This window comes from Dermacentor albipictus, chromosome 6, assembly GCF_038994185.2.
Source record: "Dermacentor albipictus isolate Rhodes 1998 colony chromosome 6, USDA_Dalb.pri_finalv2, whole genome shotgun sequence".
Lineage (NCBI taxonomy): Eukaryota > Metazoa > Arthropoda > Arachnida > Ixodida > Ixodidae > Dermacentor > Dermacentor albipictus.
The window spans coordinates 35,018,034-35,039,929 of record NC_091826.1 but is presented as its reverse complement, the minus strand read 5'-3'; the positions used below and the strand labels follow the sequence as shown (position 1 = coordinate 35,039,929).

The window sequence follows — 21,896 nt, the reverse complement described above, 5'->3', positions numbered from 1 at the left end:
GTCTTCTGCCGTGTGCCTTGAAACGGCATGGCAGAAACAGACGGTGTGAAGGAGTCTCCATTTCAAAACTCGTCTTGGTGTGCCAAAGGGCATTCCTCAGCAATGCGCTTTCAGGGGGCTGTGACTTTGAGGAAATACTTTCTTATTCCTCAACAGATGTTGACGAAAATTGGCAGATATCTAGAATGCCTCGCTGATGCTTCCATAAAAATTTCAGTGATATCTTGAGAATAGTTTATGCAGCACAATCTTAGCCGTTTGCACTTCCTGGAGAGTTTTAATAATGCAATGGAAGGCTTGTTAAATATTGATTGCATAGCTAAATATATTTAAGGGCGTGCCATTCTTGCGTTTTGTTTTTTAAAGCTTCACTTTTTCTAAAAGGCACCAAATTTTACTATTTGGTTTGTGATGCAGGGCTTCTTGGACATGTGACCTCTGCTCTCCTGTGCCTTCATTTCCCCTTTTCGCGTTGCATTTTTAATGCCGCTCAGCATGTTACCCGAGTTTTAAACCAAGTGAAGCAGAACTTCGTAGGGGCAAGAATACAGTTCCAGGGTCACGTCTGCAGACTGCCTCATTGATAGCAGTCTCCTGTATAATCAGTGAAGCATCTTTTGTCTTTTGTTCAGAATCGACCATATCACAGAATGAAGGTTCTTAACAGCGTTCCGAGTTGCTTTCTTTGACTATGGCCGTGAAGCTTGGGATCAGTGAATCACTGATAAGATAGGCAGCAATGCAGCTGCTACGTGCCTTTCCGGCTTGTACTTTTGCGCGATTGCTCGCTTCTGCAGCCAGGTGTCTGCGCTGGCTCAAGGAGCCTAGTGAACAGATCTCATGATGAGGTTCTGTTTATGAAGGGTCGGTTTGATGGATATGGTTACAAGATATTGTGACAATATGATAAGAGCCGGCGCGCTATGTGTTCGGTTGCAGGTCCGAGGTGACAATGCGCAAAATGGCTACTCGTGGGCCTGACGAGTCGATGCACTTAGTTACATAACCCGAAATGCCGATGAGTGAAACGCCTAGCACTGGTCCGAGGAGCCAATCCTCATAGAGCTCAGTTGTGAAGTCCGAGGTGGCGATGCACAAAATGCCTAGTTGTGGGTTCGAGGAGTCAATGCTCGCTGTGCTGCAGTCGCACAGTCCAAGAAACTGATGCACGAAATGCCTAGTTGTGGCTTTGAGGAGTCCATGTGGTGTGCTTAATCGCAGAGTCCAATGTGCCGATGTGTGAAATGCCTAATTGCGGGCCCAAAGAGCATACGCTCCATGTACACGGTCGCAAGTCCGATGAGTCTGTGCGCAATTTGCTTGATCGCCGAGTCGGAGGCACCGATATGCACAGTGCTTGGACGTGAATTCCAAAGCACTGATGCTCGAAAGGCTTAGCAGTGTGACCAAGGATTGCTGGCACGAAGCTGGGTTGCGAAGTCCAAGTCATCGATGCTTGGAATGCCTACCTATGGGTCTGAGACATTTACAAACAAAGTAATCGGCCGCGTTTCTGTGACGTCCACGTAGCGCCCATTTTGACACTCGTCAAGATTATGGTGGCCGAGACGTTGGGAACTCATGACGTACAAAGAGCAGACGGCACCCCTATGGAGCGAGCACCAGACCAATGGTGGAGTGCGATGAAGTAATGTGGCAGGCATGGCCAATCAGCGACTTCGGAACGAGCTTCAATCATTTGCTTTTGGGCACTTGTTTCCGTCTGGAGATGGCCGATGCAGCAAATTTGATGACGGACAAACATGCTTTCTGATGAGACCGAGATGACGGCACTTGGTTGCGCCATTCCAGAGATATTGTGGCTTGAAAAACAGTCTGTGTGATTTACAAATTTTCTGCCGCCTTAGGTAATACGAAATTTTTTAGAGCACTTCTACATGGTCTTTAGTTATAAACTTCAAAATCACATAGAAAAAGAGCTATAGAAACTGAAAATGTGATTTATCAAAAATCTAATTTTTTTGCCACTTTTTTCATTTGCGATGTTAAAGCCATGTCTCCCCTTAACCACAGCATGGTTGAGAGAGATGGACCAAGTCTTACGTCTTATCAGTGTGGCAAAGGGTAGTTCTATGCAGTGTGCCATAACTGCAGCATGGCCGAGAGAGATGGACGATGTCAAGCCCTACATCTTGTTAGCGTGCAGAAGGGCAGTCTTCTGTGGTGTGCAGAGGAGTCACCTAGGGGATTGCGTGAGGGTCCATCTTGTTGGGAGATTCCGGGGGGGGGGGGGGGGGGGGGGCTTTGTCTCGAGAAAAAAGAAAAAAAAAGCTAATAAAAAGCTAATGCTGAATTTGCAACACCCTCTCAGCACAACTGTCAAAAATGGTACCTGGTCTTCTGCTTGTCTATTGTGCAATTGGCATCTTTGCAATTGGAGGTCATGGAAAGTCTTGTCTTCTGGCAAGCAATTAGTCTCTCAATGCACTATGTCCAATAATTTCTCCCGACTAAAAGATTGCAGCTTTTAGGCACCCGTTCCTGTGGCAAGTGTCGGCATCCCTTGGCATAACCGAGCACAGCGAAGGTTCAATAAGCGAACACGGAGTGCCACGGGGGATTAAGGATGGCAATAGCGAAGAGAGTTCCAGGAGGGAAGTGGAGGAGGATGGTATAGCAAAAAGCATGAGAAAAACAGTGCCACGCAAGATGGGCTCTGCAGTGGTGATGGCTACGAGATGACGCCAGAGTAGCACATGTCATGTGTTTATCGACAATGCCATCAATGTCATACTGTATTTACACGATTGTAAGTCGACCACTTATTTAAAATTTGAAAATCTGAAGTGGGGGGTCGACTTACAATCGAAACCAAAACGTGGCACCACCAAAAAGGCAAGACCAACGGAAGCTACAAGGTAGTTACAATTTTATGTTTGCTCTATGGCCGTACCCATAGCTTTTTGCTATACCACCTGTTTGTTCGCTTGTCGGAAGGGTTTTTCAACATTTTTTGAGAGTTTTACAGTGCACACAACACTCATGAGGGGGTGTCGATAGTTGGTGGAAGCGCTGCTATTCCATTCGCGGCGGCACCCTCAGAACGGCGGCGCTTGTGGGGAGCATTGGTAGTTTATGGAAGAGCAGACACTGCTCGCGGGTTTTTCCTTGCCTGTTGCGCTTAGCTTTCTCTATAGTTTGACGAAAGGCATTGGTTTGACGCATTCCACTTGACTGCTGGCTACATGCTACTTCTATGCTTCCTCAGTCGTCACGAGTGCTCCAGGCGCACTAAATCATTCGGCACTCGCTCACAGCAGCGTTCAAGAGGGCTGCCATCCTTTACGCCAAAGAAACAAATCACTGCACAGCGGGCCGCAAGTTCATGTTTTTGAACGGGTGGTGCGAGAGTGGCGACTGCAGCGAAGCGAAATTTTCACCTGTGACGGCAAGCGAGGAATTTCCCAAGTGCCGAAGTCTGGATGCTTTCCGGAGCTGTTGGGTAAGCTTGCGGCGTACGTCGCTGAAATGCGCAATGGGTCCCTGCCAGTGAAGTGCGACATGGTCATGAAACAAGCCTGGATCTTCACCTTCTAAGGACCTGCTACGCCGTGAATACGAGTGGCTGGTGGCAGAAGACCGCGAAATTACGCCAACCAGACCTGTCAAAAGAGCCTCCCTGACGGCTGCGTGTGGTTGGGTGCATTCGGCGTGAGCTGCTGTTCCACAAGATGTGGTGTGGTCGTTTGCTAAATGTGAAATCTCGCGGGACGACGACGCGCTGTGGGACCCCGTAGCAACGATGACGATGGCAGCACTAGTGAAGATGAGTAGTCCAGTGACCATGTCAGCTACTAATAAATTTTCGTTATCAAATGTGCCCTCGGGTATGCTCTCTCTCTTTTTTTTCCTGTCACACGATATGGGGGGGTTGACTTACATTCCAGTCGACTTACACTCGTGTAAATACGGCATATGGAAACAAACAGTTGCATGAGTGGAGGTCTGTCTGCAACAGCTGCGTTGAATCGCATCCATGTGTCACCCATGCACTGCCTAGTCATCTCCTGATTACCGAGGCAGTCGCACCAGAATTCACTCCGTCTGTAACGTGCCGCACGAGATAGATTGTCCGTGCCAGCCAATACATTGCAAAACGAAAGCGTATAGAGCTGCGCTTAAATTTCGCATTAGGGAGCATCGTAATCGTCAGTGAAATTTTTTGTCTCCAAAGAACATGGACCACTCCAAATTGTTGGCAACAATGGGCTCCTGAATTCCTTGCAGCATTTGGCTGTGGCTTCCTTCTTCCCTTTCCCGGCCTATTTTCTCCGAATAATAGAGTGCATGTAGCGATGATTGGCCATGCATCCGACAACTGGCCACATGTGTATGGATTGTGGAGCTCCTGCGTACACTAATAGATTCAGGTCTGTGATTTGTTGTCAATTTGATGTTGTCAGTGATAATACCCTTTTTGCACAGTGAATTAATGGAAGCAGCACAGCAGCATGGCTTTCTTCTTTCTTGTTCAGTGCACTCCAGGCTACCTTTGTTCCCCCGAAGAATCGGTAGTGCATGAGGCAACGACAGGGCCATGTGCATCCAACAAATGGCCATAATGGGATTCTCCTTTTGTTGACCCTAACTTCTATCCAAATATAATGTATGGCCAAAGCCTCGCTGAACTGTGGAGCTTCAAACAGGAGCAAAGCAAGCAGGAGAAACACCACTGTTTCTTGTGTGACAACGAAACTGTCAAGTCACCTCATTAATAACTATGGGCCACTGTGGCAACAATGCTCAAACATAGAGTCAACTTGCAAATCAACAAACCATCCTGAAAGATGAGCAGTGACTTCACTGGAACAGCCATTGGTCTTCGATAACTGTCAACCAGCCTTTCGTACTGCTAGGTGAATCGCAATGCTCGTGCTGCTCAACAGTCCAAAGCCTGTCAGTCAGAGCACAGTCACGGGCTTGAAATGACTTGTAACAACCTGGAGTTTTTTTAACCCAAGCTTAAATCTAAGTACATGAGCATGCTTGCATTATACATTGTCAGAATGCAGTCACTGCAGCTGGGAGTCAAACCCACAAAGGAGTCATCCCCACAAAGCACCAAGTCATGACCACCAGCAGGTGTCACTAATGCATGACATCTGAAAGGCAGCACGAACGACTAGTGAAGAGACGTACTTGAAAAGCCCCAAGCAGCAACTTGCAGTTGCCATCAGTAGTTTGCATTCATCGCATAAAGATTTCGTGAAACATCCGTAGTAATTAGCTGTCACCCCTGCTGGGATAACTTGGCATGTGCCAGACAAGATCTCTAGTTAGTGGGCAGAATGCCTACACGACATAGTGACTTGGCCTTGACCTTTTGATGCAGATGGATGGCTAAAGAAGTAATCCCAAGGTATCAAATGACTGATCCACGAGATCAAAAATGGTTCAGTACGATGCTGTCCTTGGGAGAGTGTTCAAAATTATGGCGAAGGAAACCAGTGACCACGTGTAGGTGGACAGGCCTCCATAGCATTTCGAAGTTGCATGCCGATTTTGAGTGCACAACTTGGGTGCTGCGTTTGCAAAACCTGCAGACATTGGCAGGATCGCTGCTGCAAACTTCAAGAGCCTGCAAACACAAAGACAAAAATAAATATAATACGTGATCCTCACATTGGCCCAGGACCAGCCCTGGAAGGTGCACCCTTGGGGACACCCGTACGAGCTGGAGCTCGGGCAGCCTCGTCATAGCGGTCATAATGGTCCGCTGGCTCCCATCGGGTGGAATGTCGCTTCCTGTCCGGCGACGGAGACCTAGACCGGGGGCCTCGCCTCATCCTTTCGGGCGGAGGCGACACTCTGTTCCCGCCGTTGTTGCTGAGAGATGCGAGCAAGTTGGGTGAACTGGCGGCAAGGGAGGCCGCGATGATGTCAGGTCGCGTGGCCTGGAGCACGCGTAGTGCAGCTACGACATCCTGCTGCGTTGGTCCCGGCGCGTGGCTGTTGGACTCTCTGGCCTTGGATCGCTCGCGGTGCAGCTTTCCCTGCTTGTGGGTTTCCCAGTGGATCACCAGAGTGCCGCAGGTGGGGCAGAGGTTACGCATCTCCTGCTCTGTGTACGAGGCTTTGGGCTCGTTGGGGTGCCTGTCCTGCAGGGTGCAGCCCCGGAACGGCTCGTCGATCATGTCGGGCCGCATGCCCTTTTCGGGGCGGCACTGCTCCCTCCACTTCTCCCGCGAGATGTACGAGATGGGCACTTCTCCGATCTGCACCGTCCATGTGCTGACAGAATGTGCAACTGGCTTTCGCGGCGCTCCTCGCTCATCCGCGTCACCAGCTCCACCCATGCCAGGAGGAGCACCTGCATTGATGGGAGGCCCGTAGGCTGCTTCTGAAGACCTGCCTGAGTGTGGAGATGTCATCCTCGGGGCCTGCAAGCCAGTTCTAGGAGCAACTGATGGGGCTCTAGGCCTAAAGGAGTTGCGAAAGCCCGCAGACCGAAAACCAGTCGTGGAGCCAACTCTGGAAGCAGTAGGTCTCATTCCTGGAGTCCGGAATCCGGTCGAGCCACGAGTGCGCAGTCCTCCACGGGGTGGATACCCACCTCGACCACGGGGTGCAAAGCTTGGGTTAGGCATCCTGCAGAAATAAGTAGGAAATAGGTAAGTTGGCACAACACGATGCAACAGTCCTGCTTGGACCCATGAAGACAGGCAGTGGCAATACTGCAGTGGGTGAAACAATGAAATATGGGTCTAGCTAGGACTGACAACTACTAGGTGCACGTGATTTTATTGCAGATGATAAGTTGCTACCTCAAATCACAAGAGGTAAGCACCGTTTTATCCAACCGCACACAAAATTTTACTTTTAATTCGGCACAGGAAGGTACAAGAAATGACATAGGGCGACAGTCTGCTGTGAACCAATGTCAACCTGGTAAACCTGTACAGGATGACTTTGCATTGAATGGAGTGCTCGGTACTATTAGCATGTCTTTATTCTTGTCAGCAGTTTTTACCACTACGTACTGCTTTGCTCAGTTTAATGACATCAAGCAGAAGCACTATCCCCTGACACAGGTAGCTGTGCTTTTATCACAATGTCTGCAGCAAACACCAATAAAATGGGAAGAATCTTGCGCAAACCAGACAATCCCAATAGCAATACACACAGACAGGACAGCACCCATCCTGCCTGTGTATTGTTGTTGTAACCATCTGGTTCGCACGAGGTTGTCCTGATTTACTGTCATACAACAACTGGCCTAGATACATGTTCTTAGCACTTATGTGCTCGCGAACTGCTACTAATAGACACCCTTGTTGCCATGTGCACATATTGAAGTCTGCGTACTATGCGCACAGAATGAAATGCATCAATTTAGATAAGGAAAGTAAAATGCACACTATCATATCCACCCTTTCCAGTTTGTATGACAAATGGCATAATCTGGGATCGTGTGGTTATATAAGAGCCCACACCAGATTTCATGACCACCTGGTTTAACAGTGTGGTCCACTGTTAAAGGGAAGACTCAAATGTGTGGCTCTCTCTTTTCTGGCACCCTAGCTGCAAGTGGCAGTGGAAGCATGTAAGGGCACTGCAAAAGTATTTCCTTCAGCAGTGGACCCCCTGTACATACTGGTGTGACATTGGACTCCCAGTGTATGTACGGGTGTTTAAACGGTGGAATTTTCCAAGTGAATCAAACTCCAAATATTCCATATCTATAAGTGTAAATAAAGGGCGCATAGAAGTCCGTATGGTAAAGAAAAAGAAGGCTTATTTAAGGGGGGATGCGGGGCTAAAATACCGATTTTCGGAAAAAAAAATGTGTTTTAAAGCTTGAGTTGTTTTGGATTGCTGGTTTAATGAAGAATATTCTCACCAGGTTTGGTTGTTATCGGAGAAGTAGAAAAGAAGAAAATGAATTTTTTTCACGACGCGGTGGGGCGCATTTGCCGTCGAAGGCGTCTGTGAACGCTCTTTTCAAGACGCGGCCGCGGTGCGGGCAAAAAACCGAACGTGAAGTGAATGCCTGTGATAGAAAGTTTGTTTTTCGCGCTGTTTAGTGACGGAATACTTTCCATCGAGACTATGCAAGGCAACTATCGAAGAACTAAAAAAGAAAGGCATATTACTGGCCACAGAAACCAAAACAGGAGCTGTAATGCAAAAGGATAGACAGCTGGGCGAGTTGGTACGGTAACATGATATTGGCTTCTAGCGCGAAGTGAAACACGGACACAGAAAGGAGCAGACAGGACGAGCGCTAGGTGGCAAACCGAAACAGGAGCTCGGATTGGCGGAAATGTACCACGTGACCACCCAACGCTGTTTTCGCGCCATTTGGAGTCGTTCCTGCTTTGGTTGCGCTCGACGCTTGCTATGCGTTGCTATATCTTCCTTCTGTGAGCTTATTGCGATCATCGGGTGGCCGGTGGTGTGACCCGAAGATGCCCGCAACGAAGGCTTCGACACAGAAAAGCTTCGGGAAGCGAAAACGCACGACGAAAGCGAGAGGCCTAAACAGCACTGGGCGACCGCCAGCAAGTGAGCGTCTGCCTGTGCGTTCGCCAAGCCCAAGCCCGCTGCCGGCGGCTGATGCGAACCCTACAAGCTGGTGGTTCGTCACCTATGGAAATGTCTACTGGTTCTGCTGATGGTGGTGAGTGCCAATTGACGACATTTGAAAGGAAGGTCGCGCTACTTTTCCAGGGTCCTGCCGACGAAAGCGAGGTAACGCCGGAGCCCAGCGGCTACCGTTTTGTAAAAGTTACAGCCATCAAGGCGGTGGTAACATCGCTTCTGTGCCCGCATTGTCACGGACAGTCGTTGGACTTGGAAGAAATCGGTGCGGGTGTGAATCTGGAGTTTGTCGTGATGTGTAGATGGTGTGGTGAAGTCTCCACCTGTGAGTCCACCTGTGAAGTCCAGTCGTGGCATGTCCAGTCGTGGTGGCATGTCCACCACATGCTCCACCTGTGAAGTCCAGTCGGCAGCCTGAGCTTTCATTGCGCCTCGTGGTTGCAAGCCATAACTGCGGCATGAACTACAAAACCATGGCAAACTTTTTTGCGGGTATGGACGCGCCAATGCCCATGCACCACAATACATACCAGACAGTATCGGAGAAGGTGCACAGAGCCGCTATGGAAGCTGCATCTGATGTCATGCGCGAAGCCGGAGCCGCTGTGAGGGCAATCAACTCCGTTGCTGGCTCCACTCAACTTTTGGACGTGTGTGTAAGTTATGACGGAACTTGGCATAAACGCGGCCACACCTCACACTTTGGGCTCGGCATTGCTATCGAGCTGGAAACTGGGTTGGTGCTGGATTTTGCTGTGCAATGCAACTATTGCCATGGCTGCAACTATGGTCCCAAAGAAGGTGAAGATGGACATCAAGATTGGAAAAAAGCACACAGTGAGGTCTGCCAGAAGAACTTCAGTGGATCGTCGAATGCCATGGAAGTTGAAGCTGCAGGCATAATATTCAGTCGCTCTAAGGAGCTTCACAACATGCAATACACCACAGTGCTCTGTGATGGCGACAGCAAATCATTCCTGCATGTCTCCAGCCTGCAGCTGTATGATAAAGAGATTGTGAAGGAAGACTGCATAAATCATGTCGCAAAACGTGTTTATGCTGGAATTGAAAAACTAAAGAAAACGACGAAAGGTCTAGGAGGCAAGGGGAAGCTGACGCAAAGCGTGGTAAAAAAACTCACTGCTTACTATGCATCTGCCCTGAAAGAAAATGCTCCAGATGTGACAAAAATGCAACGAGGAGTATTTGCGACACTTTTTCACTCCTACTCGACGGACGAAGTCCCACGACATGACGCTTGTCCACATGGTGAGGACTCATGGTGTCACTACAATCGGCACAAAGCCCTAGTTGAAGCTGGTAAGCCATCAGTGCCAAGACCCCATCGTCCAGCTTTCAGCAGAGACGTTGCCAAAGAGCTTGTGCCTCTCTACAACCGGCTTAGTAAGCCAGAGCTCCTTGCACGATGCTCAAGAATGCAGGCACAGAATGCAAACGAGTCTTTCAATGCGCTAGTGTGGAAGAAGTGCCCGAAGACCCAATTCGCATCCCTGAGAACCGTGGAGACTGCAGCAGCCTTGGCTGTACTAGAATTTAATGAGGGTGCACGTGGCATCAAGAGAGTATTTGACAAGCTGGAACTAGAACATGGAGTCCAGACGATGAAGCACGTCCAACAAGCAACCCATCAAAGCATTGCCCGAGCGAAGGCAAGGGCGATGGACAGCTCTAAAGTTGAGAAAAAGAAAAGAAGGCTTGAAGCAATTGCCACAGAACAGCGTCGCGTTGAAGATGAGGGCCAGACCTATGGAGCAGGGCACTTTGATTAATTTTTTTTTACCACAAAATAAAATAGCATGTTCTCAAATCTTTGAACTCATTTTTCTGAGTTTGCACATTTTGGGGAAACAAAACCGTTAGGAAAACAATCATTTCTAAACTACATTGCCAAAAGATGCTTTCAAGGTGGTTTCTAGACTGAAATTTTCTCAGGAACAAGATAAGATACTTTTTAGGGTGCTAAATAGTTTCTAACAGAAAATATTTTGAGATGTCTGACATGTAATGACAACAAAAAAATTGAACTTTGTTTTTAGATTGATGACATTTTTACAGAAATTGCATAAAAAGCATGCGAGCGGTCTTATCTTGCACTATGAACCATCTAGAAGATATCTAATTACAAACAGTTGATATATCTCCATTATTTTTGGAATGATAGTTTTCCTAAGCTGAGACACATGATTGCTGAATATGAGAGCTATAACTTTTTGTCTGTTTGAGCTAGCGCATTGAAACTTTGAATATATTCTAATGAGCACATTATAAACAGTCGCTGAAAATTTGATAAAAATTGATGCAGTAGTTCAAAAGTTGACTCTTGAGCCTAGCATCCCCCCTTAAGTGACTTGATACATGTAACTCCATTCACAACTGGACCATGGGTTAACATAAGGGCTTGTAAATTCAAAACAAATTAAATGTATGCAGTGCACCATGATGATGCCAGTAACAAAATACAAAAACACCATGTCACCAGATCCTTTTGTTGATTGCAACCATGGTGAGATTGTTCAGATGATAAACTGCTTAGTCTAAATCAAGGTGACATTCATATGGTGGCCTAAAGGTGATGCATCTTTATTGAATGTCTGAAAATTATCAAGCAGAAGTTATCTACCCCATGCTCCAGGCCAGAAGCTGGTGCCTCTGTGCAACAACCACAGCTATCTTGCAATTTAAACTGTTCAAGAATGTCACGGCTTGCATGTTACCTCCTTGTAGTAGACTTTTACTAGGCATTATTCTATATATCCAAACAGAAATGAATGCTCGACAAATCAAATAGCGATTTCTAAAGGAGTTCACATTCGAAATTTCAAATATTCGCTCATTCCTACACGCATGACGCGTTCCACTTAGACGTTTCCAAGTCGCATTTCATTTCACAAATACAGTACACACTTTAATTGTCAAGAGCACTTGCTTTTCACCCAAAATTATTTTTTGCCTGCAATTACAATTTTTTTCCTTGAGTTGTTCCTTTCTGAATACACAACACTTTTTTTTTCTTTAAGCAACAATGCCTACACGCCCGGTAGTGTCACATCACACGCTACACATGGCCACGAGCCTATCAATCTCCACCTGTCGTTACAGCTTACACATACTATATGTGCCTAGTCTCTTCATTTCCTCAGGGCTTCCACATATTTCGCAGCAGTTGCCATTATGAGCCCTTTTAAGCTATTGGCACTGTATAAGCCATGTCATAAATAGCTACATTACACAACCACTGCCATTTCTTTGTCTATATGGAGATAAACATTACTGCGACACTTTTGCAGTGTTGTACATATTGAGCTACTGTGGTGCCAGACCACCTGCCATTTTCCTTGGCGTTTCTTTGGTGCAATAGCCTTGTGAGTGTCAGCCAGCCTTGCTCACGACCAAGGCGGTGGACATAGAGAGTCCTTTTAACTGAAGTTGTCATGTAGTGTGCAAGCGCAAGAGCAGGCAGCATGCCAATGCACCCGCGCCTACATTTAAATTAAACATAATTAACTTCCCTCTCCACTGTCATTACCATATTAAAATACCAGACAATGAAGTCAGAGGCACCACAACATGCATTCTAACCAAACAGAATAACTTGCGTAGTGATCACGACATTTTGAGCTCTCTTGTCTGCTCCGATCGATTTCTGCATTTGCTTTTAATTAATTTTTTAATGCTTTCTTGTACCTCTATTTGATTAGTTTCTTTTTTGCTTCATTGGCTTTTTTTCCCGTTCTATATCTAATCACAAATGCACCATTTGTGATTAGATATAGAACGCCCTTTCTAAGGCCCTTTCTAGAGCTGTTCATGGGCACTACCACAAATAAATTAAGGGGGGATGAGGGTCTTGAAAACTTTTTTTTTATTTCTTAACGTATCTTCCTGAAAATTCGCATGCAGATATATCTTTCAATGCTGATTCCAAATATATATTCAGATTTGATATATCTCATTTAGAAATGAAGATATCGCAAAATAACTGATCCCACATAGGTCTTTTGTTACGGGCCATTATGGTAATTTCTTAATTGAAAAAACTAGTTTTAAAGAATAGCTGTCATTTCCAAGGACCTACTGCACATCCTAAAGCTAAAGAAATTTTTAAAAAGTCATCATATAGGTCATGAATGAATATCAAAGTAGGAAGAAAAAAACAATGCAGGAGTAATTAGCTTACACCTGACCTAATTGCTAGTCTATTTGGTTTAATGAAAAATGGAAAGCTTTAGGATGCAGCTGAGGTTTCACTGAAAAAAATGATACCTAATTCAATAAAATCAGTTGATGCAAACATTATGAAAAGTTCCGTAAGGCAAAGGCATTTGATCAAAAAAGCAAAGCTGAGAAAATTGCATTCAAAGTTTTGCTTACTCTGCCACTTTTGTTTACCTATCACATGGAAAAATTTAATGCTTTAGCATGCAGCCCAGTCATTACTGAACACAATAACACCAAACTCACAGAAATCTGTTCATGTAAAGATTGTGAAAACTTCTGTATTGCGTTGGCCTTTGACAAAAAAAAAAGCTCAAAAAGTCACCTGCTATTTTCTATGAATCTGCCACACATTCACAAAAGTCCTGGGCAGTAGTCCTGGGTTCTGTCAGGCTTGTGTTTCTTGGCCATCCTCTTCTTCACCTTTTCAGCGTTGGTGTGACTTTTATCAGACCTGCACAGCCTCTGTTTATCTTTCTCAAGGCTCCTACGAATGAGGCAGCTCCCAGGACTGTAACCAAGCTGTGCTGCAACAGCTCTGCTGGTTGCTGCCATTCCTTGGTTGAAGCGAGAAACTGCTTCTGCAACAGCTCTTTCAACAGCCAGCAAAGAGTCATGCGTGTTCTTGGAGCTTTGGCTCCAAATGACAGAGTGTAGGCACTCAATGGCGTTCTGTGTCATGCCATCTTTGCAGCGCTCCAAGAGGGCCTCGTCGCCCAGCCTTGCAAATATTGGCTCAAGAGCAGTGCGAACGTGGCCTGGCAGAGGGTTTTTGTGTGGTGACGGCTCCACTTGGTTCGCCAAAGCACGATTGAAGGCACACCACGAATCAACCCCTTGAGGACAGCAACTGTGGTCTGGGGCTTCATCTGTCGAGGTCATGTGCAACAGCGTGGCATGCACTGCCTTTTTCATGCCTGCAACGTCGTGGCTGTGGCTCCGCAAGGCATACCCATAGTAGTTTGTAATTTTCTTTATCTTATCTTGGGTGAGGTTGCCCTTTCCGCCAAGAGATTCTCCTTGTGCCTTCTTCTTCTCCACCAAGTTGCGAAGAGCCGTCCCCATCCGCTTGTGGACATGGTTCAAGCAGTCTTTCTTTTCAATGGATATATATCCATACACTTCTCCTGAGGTCAATGCATGAAAGGTGCGGCTATCACCATCAGAAAGTATAGTTGTGTACCGCAACCCATTTTTTTCCAGAGACCTGTTGAACAAAATGATAGCTGCTTCAGTCTCCATCCGGCCGGCATTGCAGTCGATGTTTTTCATGCACTTGTGGTTCACAGCCCAGTCACCGTACCCATCATCACTGGGATCAGGTGCCCCTTGGCACCCACGACAGTACCTCGAGAGCACAACATGGTCCAGTACTAGGCCAGTGTATAGCTCTATGATGCAGCCTACTGCAATATTTGAATTGTGACCACGTGTCTTCCATGTGCCATCAAATATGACATCTACATTTCCTGGTGGATTCAGGAAGTTCTTGTACATGTCCTTCACCACTTTGACGCTTGCTGCTTCTGTAGCAGTAGCTACTGCCTGGCAAGCTTTCACCATGGTGTCCATATGCCCCCTGAAAGTCTTGTGGTGAAGTCCTCGGTGAGAGAGGTTCATGGTGGCACAAAAATCTGCTAGGGCAGTCGCTCCCTTGCCTATACTTTGAATTCCCTTCATTGCCCGCAAATTGACTTCAAAGGGCGTGATGTTGGATTTCCCGGGCACTCGTGGCGACGAGAAGTGCCGCTCGGCGAAATCGCAATTTGAGCATGTGAGCTCCAACTTCACTGCTAGGCCGTATTCTCTCTCACTGCACTTTGCGAGTTGGAGAGTGGTCATCCCACACTTGCTGCAGCTTGTGGACACAAACATCTTCTTTAGCACTGAGAGATCAACGATGATGTACTCTGTGCCGCGATCGTCATCTTCACTTGCTGTGCCGACGTTCATTAGCTCGAACTTGCGGGAAGTCGCGGACTGCTTCGCCAATGAAGTTTTAATGTTGTCTGCGTAATTTTCGCGCCCCGCGCACTCCGCCTCCGTGAAAAACACCGTGTCGAAGCGTTGAGCACGCGAGCTCGGTTCAGCCGCGTCCGTCGGCACCGAAGCGGCGTGCGGAAACGCCGAAGTCAACGTTAGGCTTAGGTCAGCCGGCTCAGCCGCTTCCGACGACACGGAATCCGAAGCGACTTGCAGCGTCTCAAAAGTTGGCATTTTCGACGGGCTTAGTCCAGGCGCATCCACCGGCACTGCACAGACTTGCGTTAACGAAGTTGACACTGATCGGCACTGTCCAGCCGCGTCCACAGGCGAAGCTAGCGTCGACGGGGTTTGTTCAGCCGCATCCACCGGCGAAGCTGTTGTTGGCGAGCTCAGTCCTGCCGCATCCACCAAGGGCACAGCAGCTTGCGGCATCACCGAAGCTGTAGTTCTCGACGATGTAGCACTGTTCTTATTCCATGCGCGTCTCTTTTTGCCGACTGCTTTTCGCGTGCTTGCTTTCAAGCGCGCGTCTCGCACCATCGTGACACGCGGAACAAAGCCACCAGGCACGCAAAAGCAAGAAATTCGTGGTTAAAAGAAGCGACCCAATAGCCAAAATATCTAGAAGAACGATAAAGAAAAAGGCAGAACGAAAAATACTAGGAAACAAAGAGGAGCTCGAAAAATGACGTGCGTGCAGGCGAAAGCAGACGACGTGAAGGAGTCGGACAACGCGGCCGCGGAAGGCGAAGCATACGTCACGGCCAATCAGAGGGCTGCGCCTCGAGGAGGCGCCCGGTTCACCCAATCAGCGGCTGTCTCGCGACGATTTCCCGCTTGAGAACGGGTGCCAATCCCTCCGCTGCACGAGGGTCAACAGCGTGCCGAGGGGCGCCAGAATGGAGAGCGGGAAACCAGCTTTCAAACGAGACCAAGATGGCGCCGATCGGTACGCGTCGCGCGGAGCTACGGCAGCTTGAAAATGAGGCAAATCTTCGCGCTTGGCGTTCAATTTCGGCTCACCGACGTTTATAAATTACCGTTTATTTTATACTTTGAGTAGGAATTGCGCCATAATATTTTGTAGAGGCATAGTTGGGACATTAAAGACTTCAAAAACGCAATTTTTGAAAATTGCCATTTTTGACCATTTTTCGCGATTTCAAGACCCGCGTCCCCCCTTAAATATTGGCAACATTAAAAAGTGTAAGTATTGCAGTAACAATAGAATGTAATGCAACATACATTAGAAGTTAGCCACCTAGCAGAAAAAGAAGTCATACTTGTTTAAAAGCCCATACAACTGGAGATTAAGATATAATCGCAGGTCATCCTAAAACGTTACTGCTGAGAAGCATGCAGTTCTGTTCCTGTATTTAATTCACACCATTGGTAAGAAAATATTGCTAGCAGCAAATATGGTTGGTGTAAATAAGAAAACCCCAACAAAAAGTTCACAGGAAAGATTCTTAGGTGCCTTGAACAAGGAGGTTGAAAGATTACATTTGAATTCCTTAATTGGTAATAATTTGTAGGGGTGTTTGAATATTTGAAACTTGCAAATAATTGATTAATTTCCTATGTGATTCGGTCTTCAAATCGAATAGTCACTATTCATAAATGCAAGTATTCTTCCAATACTTTTTTTTAAATTTCAAAACACCAAAACACCAAACACTCAAAAGCAAAGTGCCCTAGAGTGCTGGACAACTGGCCGGGCGGCTGCTTGGGCACATCTTTAAACCAGTGGGTGTCCAGCAGTGGGATCGAACTACGCACTCCCCGAAGCGGAGCTAAGTGCCTTACCCACTGCGCCATGGCTGAGATACACCCAGCAATGAGCACTCAGTAGTAGCATAAATGATAAAGTGGCAAGAATGAATTGACTTATTGGTAAATTGGCTTGAGTAAGCTTTTAAGACTGGAATGGAACAACATTTTAGAAGGGTTCTTGTTAAGACAGTAGTTTTGGCACCAGGTAAAATGTTCCACAGATCAGTGTTTCATTCCAGTCAGCAGCAAGTGTTCTGGCATCTGTGCATAAGAAAGCTTCAGTTTCAGAAAGGCAATTAGAATTTATATATAGCAAGAATAATAGTTGTTCAAGTATTGAGCCTCAAGGCACCCCTTCTTAGTTACAATAAATTTGGAAGCGAGGCATCCACCATGCTCGTTTCGATAGTTTTTGACGAGATAAGGCAGGAACAACATCTGCTGCAGACAATTCAGCTAACAAAACAATATGACTGACTGAGCTGAACACTCCAAAGTGGTTGCTTTAGAGTGCTTTAGAATGCATTATTTTTCCTGCTAAGTGACAAGTTGTACAACAGATCAAGCAATGGATGGTATTACGAGAAGACCCATTTACGATATGCATAATTGCCATTAAAAGTTTCAAGTGAACTTCGGTTTTAGTGCAAAGGAGCTACTAGCCTACCAACCTAGATTTCACCTCCATCTGTGTGAAGCCTCTTCATATACGCATTTCACATGCACATGTGTGAAATAAATATGAAAAGTGAATTGGGATCATTGTCGGAAATGTCTAAGGAAGAAATTTGTCACATCAAGCGCAGCAAACAACAAGCTCAACGACAGAGGCAGCAGTAGTCAACCAACAAAGACGTGGTCAAATGATCGCGACTGCAGCAATCATGGCGATTCATGGCACTGAAGTGCAGCAACAAAACTGCAGAAGAATGATAGAAGCCATTGGAGAATGATAGATTGCACAAGTGTGCCAAGCACACTGCTGAAACAGATGTACAGCGTCAAACCCGACTGGCTGCGAACATTGCATACCAGCATCGCCAGGCCGAGGAATGTCTGTCTTTGGCAACGACCACCTTCAAGTGGGACTTCAACAACCTGTTCAGCTTTGCATGCTCTGTGCACGACAGACTGTGGTGCAAGGACTTGCAATGCATCATGGCCCCCATGTATGAAACACCTTGGCTGTGGCCTTTACCGACGGTAAACAATTCTCTTTATTTAAGGTGTGTAGAACAAACAAGTCTTCACTTGCCCAAATTAGAGTGCCTTTGTGTACACTGTGAGCAGCGGGTATAAATATCCACTCAAGCCTGTCCAGCTTCCTCCGCTCAACTGTATTCGCAACTTTCACAGACAGTGGCGCAGTCGTGCTGCGGCGGCTGGAAACAATCTAAAGATTATACTCGCCACTAGCTGCTGCCCATTCGCGTAGCGTACTGGTGTTATCTACACTTTTCCTTCACTTTTGGTTGATGGTATAACGCATTTAAAGCTCCCGCGGGATCCCGAAGGACACTTAACGTGCTCAGAATGAGCAAACATAGACGTAACCGTATTTGCTGTGTGCCGCAATGGAAAAGTTATGCAGTAGGTGATGCGAGACTTCACTCATTCCCACCGGTTGCGTCCATGAGGAAGAAATTGGTTATGAAGCTGCGGATCGGCAAAGCTGTCCCAGAAGCAATGAAGGTTTACAGTGCGCACTTCATGCTGCAGGACTTTTTTTGGAATACGACAGATGAGTGACGATTCCGGGCACTTGAAATCGCGAATAGATGCACCTCCATAAAGACGCAGGCATAGCACTATATTATGTACAGGGAAAGAAATAATGCACACTCTTAACTCAAATGTGTTGTAGGATGGTTGATGCTTGCGTTTTTGCCACTCATGCCTTCGCGACTACGTCGGAGTGCAAACATTCTCCATGAGCCTTGTACCTGCTTCAAAATTTTTTGTTCTCGCTCATGCGTTCGTGCTCTGTAACGCCGGCTTGACAGTTCACCATTTTCGAACAGAGAGACAAGTTTCCCATTTGTGCATTGAAGCAAAGTGACCCGGACGTAGAGGGACCTGTAACTCGTGTTTGTCGTCGTCTGCCACTTCGATGCACGGCTGCAACGTGTCCACAGGCGCGCATTACTGCACCCGTAAGGTGACAAATCCTAGTCCAACAAATGTTACACTACTGCGCAGTGTTCGTGCAGTGAACCCTCAGCTGATTTGTGTGTATATTATTTTATAAAGATAACTGGAAGAATGAAGCGAGCATTGCTACGGACCAGTAAATATTGGCTATGTATCGCTTGATCTGTCTACAGATAAGACGCAGTAGGACTGACGCAGGCTGTAAAACTAACTCAAGACTGTAGCTTGCACAGCACGCATAAAGCACAATAACTAAATTACAAGAGTGAACGGTTATCGTATCAGCTCGCAAAAGCAGTCAGATATGGGTTTTTGTTTACTTCTCGTGTTCAACACCCAGCTTTGTGAACACAGGCAGGGATAACTAGACAAAAAATTTTCGCTCACAATATGCTGCTTTAAGGCTGCTTTCCACACCGTTGATGTAAAGAACTTGGGTCGCGAAACACCGGGAAGATTTTTCTCCACATGGCGGCGTACTCAAGCGGTCGAAGTAACAACTTGCAGAGAGCACCACACCGTATAAAAGTTCATGGTGCCCATTCAAAGCAGTCGAATTAATAGAACAGTAAAGAGAAAGCACGGTCACTTCTCTTTATAACATTGTCGCGATAAAGCAAACCAGAGCTCGTGTGGTTTGCTTCGAAGCAGCGATGTTTGTATGCAAAGGCCTTCAACAGTCACAGACGTCAACATGCACACTTTTATGTTGCAGCACACAAGATGACCAGAGTTTAGGACTTCCTCGCCTTCAAGCAGGCTTCGTATCTTGCGTTCTGCTAGCCCAATGTTAGCCATTACGCAGGCTAACAACAGCGGGCGTGTAAACTGACGAGACATTTGAACATGACGCAAAACAACACGTCACTGAGCAAGACCGCAGCACTGCACCGACTGCTCTAGTTCTTAATCTCTCAGATAGCCATGTTGGATTTAAGGTGGTGCCCCCCCTATGGCCGTGAAAGTTGCGAATAGCGGAGCACACGATTTCCCCTCACATACCCTTCATGCAAGTGTGAAGGCAGCTCTAGAACGAACACCAGCCAGTACAGTGTGAAACCATAAAACAGTCATCGTGCCAGTCTGCAATCCTCCTCCACTTCCTGTGTCTACTGAAGAACCAGGCCTGTGTGCATTATGCAACCTAGTATGAATGACTATGCATATCATGTGTACAATAAAACAACAGTTTAACGACAAAATTGCAACTGCAAAGTACTTATTTAGCATCCAGTCAAACAACGGCCTAGAAATGCTTAACTTGGTGCAAGGAAATGGCTAATTTGGTAGAGGAAAATGTGCTTCCGCACGATATTCCGCGGTTGGCGCAGCCAAATCGTCAAAATTTTTTTTTCGAGAGGGACGCTGAGAGAAGAGGTGATGGGACAAAATTCATTACGTGCTATAAACAGTACGCTCGGCTACGCACACAGAACTCGCCTAAGATCGCAAGAGAGATCGATTGCCAAGGAAGAGGCCGGCCTCAAACAACAGTCGGTGGTGCAGGAGAGGGAGGGCACGGGGTTGAAATATGACCTAGGCAGGAAGGAAAAGGTCCTTAAGGTGACAAACCACCAAAAACCGGGGAATACGTGGGGGCCTACGTCGGCCCGGCGTCGCGCCTTATCGGGCAACACTAACCTTGTGGTCGGCTTCGCCAAACGTGCGGTGAGCACGCGACGCTTCGTCGGTATCATTCGTCGTCTGGCACGTGAGAATCGGGAGCAGGCTACACAAATTTCGGCACGCCCCCACACAAATGTTGCCGAATTTGAAGACGGAAAAACGTAACACGTCCGTAACGAGGCGCCTTCTGCTGCGCTTGTTAAAAACAACGGTTATCGGTACACGCGAGCACCGAGCAAACACAGATGGGGCGCAAATGGCGGCAGCGTTTTCGAACGTGTTAATCCCTCAGAGCGCGTGAGCCATAAATTACGGAACAACAGCTGCACAGATGTGAGAGAGCACAACCCGTTGTTTTCTTTATCGTACATCGCGCCAAGTGGCCGATCCCGGCAACGGCGCCGCTCGAGCTATTATGACGAAGGGTGAAAAGAATGAAATACGAAATGGATCGCTAAATTGAATAGCACCGAGCATAAGCGGCTCAGAGCGCCGCTTTATGATCAGGCGATTGTATTTACGGCTACGCAGCGAGCCCAAGGGGCCTGGAAGCGGCGTCAACGCAAAGCAAGAATGGAGAGTACTTACGCAATGGAATGCTACACGCTGAAGCTAGTAAACGCAAAACGTACACAAGCGGCGGAAAGCAGCTTGAAGTAGATCAGGCCGGTTTCTTGGGTAGAGCTGGAAGGTCCACCGCAAGCAAGCCTACTCCGCCATGGGCGCCGAACTCTTCATAGAATAAAAAGCACGGCCGCCCAGCGTTGCCAGATTGGAAAGTCGGCACGACACCAGAAACTCGCTAAAATTTCCCCAGATTTCACCAGAAAATAAAATTGCCGAATGCAGAAAAATGACCAAGAATTAACATTCGTCTAGCACTCATCTTATTATTTATATAAAATCACGATGAGAAGCTTTTAATCATCCCTTGGAGCATCGTAGATGCCTGAACGAAACCTGCGTAGCATATCGTCTGTGATAGTGAACTTCGCGCAACACCGCTCTCTGGAGGTAAACGTTGTGCGAATTAGTACAATGGTATCCAAAGTTTTCAGCGACATTTTGTTCCTGTACTTCGTCTTAACATGCGTGACCTGACTGAAGACACGCTCCACCACTGCATTCGACACTAGGCAAGAAAGACATGCTAGTGCATACAATGCAAGTTCCTGGTAGGGCTTTTCCCCCATGGCATTTTTAAACTTGAAAATTCTAGCCCAGAATGTTGCAGAATCCTCAGGAAGTTTCCCGTCGAAGACGGCCCGCGCAACAGGTTTTTGTGACAGCGAAACGAGCGGAGCGTCAGCACGTGTGTTGGCTGGCCACTTGACTCATTGCCGGTGGCCCGGCGTTGCACTTCCCATACTTCCCACGGTAAATTCATTCCTCCACTAGAACAGCCGGTGCCGTCTATTGAAACGACTTATAACTATACGTGCGTTGAAACCTAGCGCTAGCATCACACGCTAGCACAAACCTTAGCTACAGTAAGCTTTATATAGTTCACTGTACCCTAGCAGTAGCACAGCAACACAGGGATTTCATGAGACGAGACGGTC

The 21,896-nt window shown here is 47.0% G+C and overlaps 1 protein-coding gene across 4 annotated transcripts in view; it reads right to left on the bottom strand.

The window, feature by feature from the left end:
* Positions 1–21,093, bottom strand: part of LOC139060987 (uncharacterized) — a 34,593-nt gene extending 13,500 nt beyond the window's left edge. The window contains exons 1-2 of one of the 4 annotated variants that reach the window (XR_011515125.1): positions 20,967–21,093; positions 5,644–6,609 (exon numbers count right to left, since the gene is read on the bottom strand). Coding sequence is in view for 1 of the 4 variants with exons in the window: in XM_070540352.1 (XP_070396453.1) it covers positions 5,644–6,609; positions 20,350–20,405 (1,022 nt within the window). In the remaining 3 variants the exon portion in view is untranslated. Of the gene's footprint in view, positions 1–5,643; positions 6,610–20,349; positions 20,626–20,922 lie in introns of those variants that run through there. The other 3 variants (XR_011515124.1, XR_011515123.1, XM_070540352.1) reach the window with 3 other exon arrangements.
* Positions 21,094–21,896: the final 803 nt, after the last annotated feature.